At 36.2% G+C, this 8,143-nt stretch overlaps 1 protein-coding gene across 1 annotated transcript in view; it reads left to right on the forward strand.

The window, feature by feature from the left end:
• Positions 1-5,736, forward strand: part of FSTL5 (follistatin like 5) — a 538,172-nt gene extending 532,436 nt beyond the window's left edge. Inside the window, exon 17 of the mRNA XM_069976180.1 lies at positions 5,034-5,736. Coding sequence (XP_069832281.1) covers positions 5,034-5,736 — 703 coding nt within the window. The remainder of the gene's footprint in view (positions 1-5,033) is intronic.
• Positions 5,737-8,143: the final 2,407 nt, after the last annotated feature.

The following is an 8,143-nucleotide window of genomic DNA, read 5'->3' on the forward strand; positions in this document are numbered from 1 at the left end:
ATCGCTGGATGACGGACGGCGGCGACGGAGAGGCGGACGGCGGGCGAATCGAGTGGCGATCGTCACCGGAGAGATGGTGAGTATGGTGTCTGTGTGTGTTTGTGTTTTTTTTTTTTTTTGGGGTCCCGTGGGAGTTGTCCTTTAAAGACAAATCGGAATGACAAAAAAATCCCAGTTACAACCTAACTTTTAATCGTAGCATTATAAAACTACTTTACAAAAGACACCCAAGTGTGTGCAAAATATAAATGAGCAGGATACGATTTCATTGTCCAATCGGATGGGGCTACGGATGTCAATGGCACTCATTAATAATATATTATGTTACCCTATAAATCAACTTACCCTATGGCTTTGTTCACACAACGTAATTTTTTTCAGTAGAGAACAGACGCTGATTGTAATGGAATCAGAATCCTTTCTTTACTGCAGTTTACTGCAATAAATATATATATATATATATATATATATATATATATATATATATATATATTATGTTTTAAATATAACATAGCCTGTCCCCCAATAAAAGTTTAAATCACAAATTTTTCCTATTTTATTTAAAACACCTAAAAATAAATAAATAAACATATTATATATTGTAGCGTGCATAATTGTCTGATCTAATAAAATTTAACAAATATGTTACTGTACAGTGAACTGCGTAAATTAAAAAAAAAAAGCAAAAAGCGTCAGAAATAATGATTTTTTGTTACAATAAATATGAGGGAAAAAAATAAATAGATCAATAAAAATGTCACATCTACATGACTATGGTACCAATGAAAAGTAGAGTGCTATGGCTCTTTTTTTTCCCAACAAGGCAGAAAATACGAAAACACTAAAATTAAAATTGGCGTAGTCCTTAACCCCTAGACGACCTAGGGCATACAGATACAGGCTATGTTCACACTACGTATATGTCCGGCCGCATATTTTCCGTGGCCGGAGATATACATATGAAACTCCGGCCGGGACTTTACGCAAGTTGCGGCCGGATACGTACGGAACGCAAACTTACGCCCGTAGTGTACTTACGCTTCCTGAGTGCTCTTCGTAGCGATCTGACAGCGGTCTTTTACTTGGAAATCTTCGCCTAGCCCCGGACACCCCACAGAACCTTTTGGATCGTCACAAAAAGCTTGAAAAATGAAGAAATCACCACTATGTACGGGACCGCATGTTACGCTACGGGCAATAATGGTCTGGTTCATTTTTTACGGCGCCGCATTTGATCCGGGCGTAAGTTCGTACGTAGTGTGAACTGTGCGGCCGTAGATCGTATACTTTACATTGTACGCAAACTACGTAAGTTTCCGGCCGCTTATTCACGGAACGCGCTACGGCCGGAAACTTACGTAGTGTGAACCCAGCCTTAACCTGGAAGTCTGTGTTCAGTTGACCGTGGGCGTACCTGTACGCCCTGACCTATGAAGGGCACTCCGGAGTAGAGCACGCTTCATAGGAGGAAGGGGCCGGCTGCAGTGAGCAGCCGGGCTCTCACCGTTAATGACAGGCTGCAGCGTGTCATTAACCCCTTAAATGCAGCGACAGCAGCGTTTAAGTGTAAGTGACAGGGGGAGTCCCCTGTTACTTAACGATCGTTGTAACGGATCGTTGGAGGTCTCTCACCTGCCTCAGCGCGGTCTGATCGGCAAAATGCTTACTGAACCTGCACAGGCAGGCTCAATGAGCAGCACGTTTACATGGAGCGATAATTCGCCCAATCGATCGTTTAACGGTTTTGAAGCAACGGTTTGGTTTTGATAACGATCAGTGTTTAGACGAATAAATCGTTAGAAAAATCGTTTTAAAATTCGTAAGAAAAATTGTTATTGCAATCGTTTTTAAGATCGCTTAAGCCCATCTTTTACATAGGGTAAATCGATGATCATGTTCCTTATTTTGACGCCCGCGGCAAAAACGTCCGTTATTCAATACGCTGTATGCATTGCACGTCTGTCTTACCATTGACTTCAATGCATTGCATTGCAGTCAGTTAAATCTCGGCAAAAACAGACGTTATTTTAAATATAAAAATGGGACGCCTTTTTAATATTTGTGACATTGTGTGAACATAGCCATATAGTATTAATGAAAACTAGAGATCATGGCGGAAAAAATGACACCACATACAGCCCCGTAGGTGAAAAAATAAAACCGTTATAAGCGTCACAATATGCCTATTTTATTAATGATTAATGGCAAAAAAAAGGATTTCATAAAAAATATATATATCACATTAGAAAATCTGTGTAAACCTGCATATGGTTGTGTTTGGACTGACCTATAGAATAATGGTATTATGTCACTTTTACCTTATAGTGCATTATGTAGACACAGGAATCCCCCAAACGTTACCGTATTGCATTCTTTTTTTACGATTTCACCAATTTATATCTTCATAAATAATAATTTTGGGGTTCCATCATGCATGATATAGTAGAATGAAAGATGCCATTACACAGTACAATCTTGAAAACGGGCCCCGACGGGCTCCTTGACCATAGAATCCTGGCTTTGTATGGGCGCAGATGCTCAGTGAAACCACACTATAAAGTGGTTTATTCCATTTAAGAGGTTTATTATGGATACACAACGCGTTTCGGCCACCAATTCCAGGGGGGGCCTTTTTAAGTGAACAGTATTGGCAAGAATAGGCAGTTTAGATAGCACGTCGCATTACATCACATCAAATGACTTCCGGGTCGGAGAGGCTTGACCGGGTCATATTACATATACATACTCCATATTGGCTGGTTTGTCCCAGATAGTGCATAATAAATAATAAAGTAAAGTGTCATGAGATGTATCACTTACAGTTCGGAATAAACCACTTTATAGTGTGGTTTCACTGAGCATCTGCGCCTATACAAAGCCAGGATTCTATGGTCCAGGAGCCCGTCGGGGCCCGTTTTCGAGATTGTGATTGGTACGCCTTCCTTGACGTACCCCTGGCAGGAGCTGCGGTGTCTCATCCTACCTTACATGTGCTACATAGAGTTGTGCCTATCCTTGCACAACTCTACTAGGTGAGTGCATACTACATTAGATTAGTATTGAGTGAATGATATTGCAGTTTGCCATAATATAGAAATGCATACTCTTAATGGAGAGGAAGTATTAATCATGCTTATCTGAATGCATCTGAATCAAGTGTTACATCTGGGTATTTTGATTATATTCTCTAATTACCAAATCAGTACATCTGATGTATCGCACTGTGACTTAAATATCATGCATATTTTTACCAAGTTGTTTATTAACTATTTTCTGTTGTCGCTTCTAGAGATGAGTGAACCGGGTTTTGGGTTCGAGTCGATCCGAACCCGAACGTTCGGTATTTGATTAGCGGGGGCTGCAGAACTTGGATAAAGCTCTAAGGTTGTCTGGAAAACATGGATACAGCCAATGACTATATCCATGTTTTCCACATAGCCTTAGGGCTTTATCCAAGTTCAGCAGCCACCGCTAATCAAATGCCAAAAGTTTGGGTTCGGATCGACTCGAGCATGCTCGAGGTTCGCTCATCTGTAGTCGCTTCTAAAGATGGCACATTACAGCATGGGTGGGTAGTATGGAATCTAGAATCCCACATGGTTCATATAATAATTTGATTATAGCTCCCTGAGAATCTTTGTGGTATGTGCCTACTCAGTGAAATGCGTTGGAGCTATTTACTGGAGGAACTAATATTGGAGTTTTTCTGAATACATAGATTTACATTTTTACCTACTCTCTGTTGACTCCGCAGGCACCAATCTGAGTGCAAGAGTTAAGTTACTGATCAAATAGGGAGTCATCAGGGCCTGCAGGAGGTACAACCACAGGATCACTCTTATTAGGGCAGCAATCTTGCTATGATAGGCAGGGCATGTTAAGAAATAGGGTGAGATATAGGGTAATTTTATCCATAGGGTAACGTGATGTATAATAATGGTTGCCTAAGATACTTTTCTTTGTCTTTTTACCCTTTCATATCCATAGCCCCATCTGCACAGACAATGAAATTGTATCCTGCTCATACTGTATATATGTTGCACACACTTGGGTGCCATTTGTGAAGTGATTGTATAATGCTACTATTAGAAGTTTTTTAAAGATTAAATATTTTTTGTCATTACAACCTTTCCGTCTTAGCCAGAATTCATTTTCTTAAAAATTTTGGATAGCTTTTCTGTCCAATCAGACCATACAGGCTAGCCTTTTCTCCCAAAATGAATTAATGAGTGTTGGACTCTAATTAACCATTTCTCAGTTCAAGTTTCTTGGCCTACTTTTAGTAGGTACTAATAACTGCATACTAGGAGCACCCCCAAGGCCTACTCTTTTAGTGATGCTATTAGCCATTTTTCTAGCCATCACAATATGATCCTTTTTAAAGTATCTCAGATTTTAACACTTTTAATTTGTTCTGCTTTTTGCACATAAACTTCAGATACTGACTGTTGGTTTGGTGCCTAATGCCATTCCACCTCTTTCTTAGATGCCTTTGCCACACAATAATAAGTGCTTTTCCTTTGACCTATCAATGGTGTTAATGTCATTGTTTTATGTTAGTTTTCACAAAATAAAGAACAGATGTGTTATGGCAAAGTAAGTGCACAGTATGCATAGAAAACCTCTGCAGAACATCTCAAAAAGAGAAAATCCATTACTGGTAAACTGTCATTCTATTGTAGTGATGAAAAACATTTAGACTTCAGGTATTAATAGTTTTGCTTCCAGCATGCTTTCCAGTGCAAATTTACATCAATCTGTACTTTTTATCACAGAAAGAAACATCTACTGGAAATCATATTTACTGTCTGCTGTAAATATTGATGTACACAAGGAAACTTCACCCAAAGGAGCTTAAACGGTCACTTAAAAGATCTCTTAAAATTTGCGTTACTAGATATATGATAAAATCATTAGTATTGAACACAAGTTATTCAGGCTGTTTATGTAATAAAATATGTAATATAGTTAAGTGTATTCTAAAAAGTTAAGAATTCAGCTCATCCTTCAAGCTACCTTATTTTTTCTTTTAGGTTCGGGTTCATCCTTCATAAAGATGAGCAAGCTCTTCTGAAAATTGATTTGGAGACAATGTCTTATATCAAGACAGTAAGCTTAAAAGACTATAATTGCATCCCTCAATCTTTGGCTTACACCCACCTCGGTGGATATTACTTTATCCATTGTAAGCCTGATACAACTGGAGCAATTCTTCCTCAAGTAATAGTTGATGGCGTAACTGATGCTGTTATTGGATACAACAAGGATGTTACTGGCACTCCTTATGTCTCTCCTGATGGTCACTACCTTGTCAGCATTGATGATATAAAAGGAATCATGAGTGTACAACTAATAACAATTCAAGGAGAAATCCAGGATTTATTTGTCATCCATACCAATTTGCATATATCTGATGTGGCCTTTCAATCATCATTCATAGAAGCTCACCAGTACAATGTCTATGCAAGCTCCAGTACACAAACTGATGTTCTTTTTGTAGAGCTCTCATCTGGAAAAGTGAAAATGATAAAGAGCCTTAAAGAACCAATGAAACTAGAACAATGGGCATGGAGCTCAAAAAATCGAATTATCATCGAGAGTGGCCTCTTTGGACAGTACTTAATGACACCCTCTAAGGAATCACTGTTTATTCTAGATGGACGACTTAACAAATTAAATTGTGAGATTACTGAGGTTGTAAGAGGCAACACAATTGTTTGGTTTGGGGAAGCATAAAATTAATTTTTTTTTCCTTTTTTTCCCCTTTTATCTTTTTTTTTTTTTTTGTTAAATTTAAAATAATGTATTTCTTTCCACCTGTTTAGCTTTTGCAAATTTAAGTATTTTAAAATAATTTTGCAAAGCCCAGGATTTTTTTTTTCTTTTCATATTTTCATGAGTTACACTGAATTGTTTACGGATAAAATTGTAAAATTATATAACTTTTATAATTTTCATAAAATGATGTTTAAAATAATAAAAACAGCGAAAACTAAGTAATGGAAAGTGGGGAAAATAACAATTTCACTTTTTTAGTTTATATTTATGGCTCATAAGTCAAGAGAATGATAGCGCCATGCTTTTTTGTTTTCTTATTTTATAAGAGCCACGTTCTGTCCCCTATTCATTCGTGCCTTGGGTGGAATATTTTATAAGAAACACATTAAAAAAAGACAAGAGTAACATATAACCATTGGGAACATGTTGTGAGAGAGAAGATATATCCATAATATGTCCTGTGAATGGTCAATTAGACTGAAACATTTAATGTATCATACCTGTCATACTGAATCATCCCATCAAAGTTCTGGATTGTAGTTTGAAGTGTTGTTTGCGCACAATTATAGTCTTTAAAAAATGTGTTGTTTTTAACAGTCAAGTTTTAGGGACTGATTTCAGGTACAACATTTTATTTGTTTTTAGGATTATACTTTTAATGTCATAATAGAGTATGGAGTTTAAAAATAGAGGTAATTTACAAACCTGTATAACTTTTTAGCACCAGTTATTTTGATAACATGTTTTTTTTTTTTTTCATTGAAATACCCCTTTAAGCTATGTTCAAACTATGAAAAAACAACAGTGGTATTTCATAACATTGGCCGTTGCTATGAAATATGGATGTTGTTTTTACATAGTGTGAACATAGCCTTAAAACCAGTTTAACCAGTTTAACCAGTTGAGAAAATGCAGATATTGGGATTTTTATGTTGTTGTAAATTCATGCAAAGTAAAACTTCTTACAACTAAATATGATAGAATTGTATATTATAATAACAACAGCCCTAATAATAATATTAATAACAACAACACCACCATCAACATTTTACTTTACTGCTGTTATTTTTAAGATGTGTATTTTATTATTTTTTAATCAAAACCAATCTTTCCACAGTGCATCAATTTCTGCTTCTACTTCTAGTATTGTTATTGTTGTTGAAAGAAACAGATAAATAGTATACCTATGGTACTCTTTTACTGTTTGGCTATGTTCACACAAAGTCAAAAATAGAGAAAAGGCGGACGAGTTTTATGCTTAAAAAACGCCAGTTTTTGCCGCAATTTAACTGACTGCAGTGGCAATGCATTTAAGTCAATGGGAAGACGGACGTCCAATGCACACAATGCATTGAATAACAGACGTTTTTACCATGGACATCAAAATAATGAACATGATTATTATTTTCGGATGTCTTTTGCAAGTAGCGGATTTTTTAAAATTAGTTGTTCACACACAGTTTTTCTTTTGTCCCTGTTCTTTCTCCGTTTTTACTATTAAATTCAATGGACTTTTTAATTAAGCCACACCCAAAGTGCAATTGGTAACCCCAAACTAGACTAATGTACCAACAGCTATCATTGCACTAAGGGGAGGCCGGACAGCTAAATAGACGTCATTTTAAACAGAGCTGAAAAAAAAAAACCGTGTGAACATAGCCTTTCTCAACTAATAAGTCTGTAGTCAAACATCACAAAAAAAGTGGCACCCAAAGGTTCTCCTGTATAAAAATATGCCAAGCAGCATACCTTTCTGTGTGGGGTATATTTGGATAAAATAACAAAACTGACTACTATGCTATTTTTTGAGTAAAAGGAAAAAAAAAAGGTATATTAACCTAATGTAGCTTGATGAATGGGGGCATAAATGCAAAAATTGCCCATTTTTGATCATCTAATATCCTAAAGGGCATAGAGGAAAACAAAACAAAAAGTCACATTTATCACACTATGTTTTTATCATACATTTTTGCAAGGAAACAGAAAACAAATAAAAAACTGATGGAAAAATCAATGCATTTGTGTTTATCCGTTTTGATCCATTTTTACATTAACTTAAAAAAGGGATCAAAATGCATCTTTTTTTATTTTAACTTACACAAAAAGGCAGCTGACCTTATTTCTTGTGTACGTTAAAAAGGTGTTTTGATCCATTTTTTATTTATTTTTTTAAATAATGGAAATCATAGAAAAAACAGATCAAAGGGATGCACACAAATGCATTTTTTTTCATCCATTTTTCATCTGTTTTTTTGCAAAAATTGATGAAAAAAAAGTTGTGTGAACCCAGCTTACTGCAGTTTTTGTGCCAAAGCCAGAAGTGGATTCAAATTATGGAAAATATAGGGAGTAATTGTCCTGTTTG

Source organism: Dendropsophus ebraccatus, chromosome 7 (assembly GCF_027789765.1).
Source record: "Dendropsophus ebraccatus isolate aDenEbr1 chromosome 7, aDenEbr1.pat, whole genome shotgun sequence".
In the NCBI taxonomy this organism is placed as follows: Eukaryota; Metazoa; Chordata; class Amphibia; order Anura; family Hylidae; genus Dendropsophus; species Dendropsophus ebraccatus.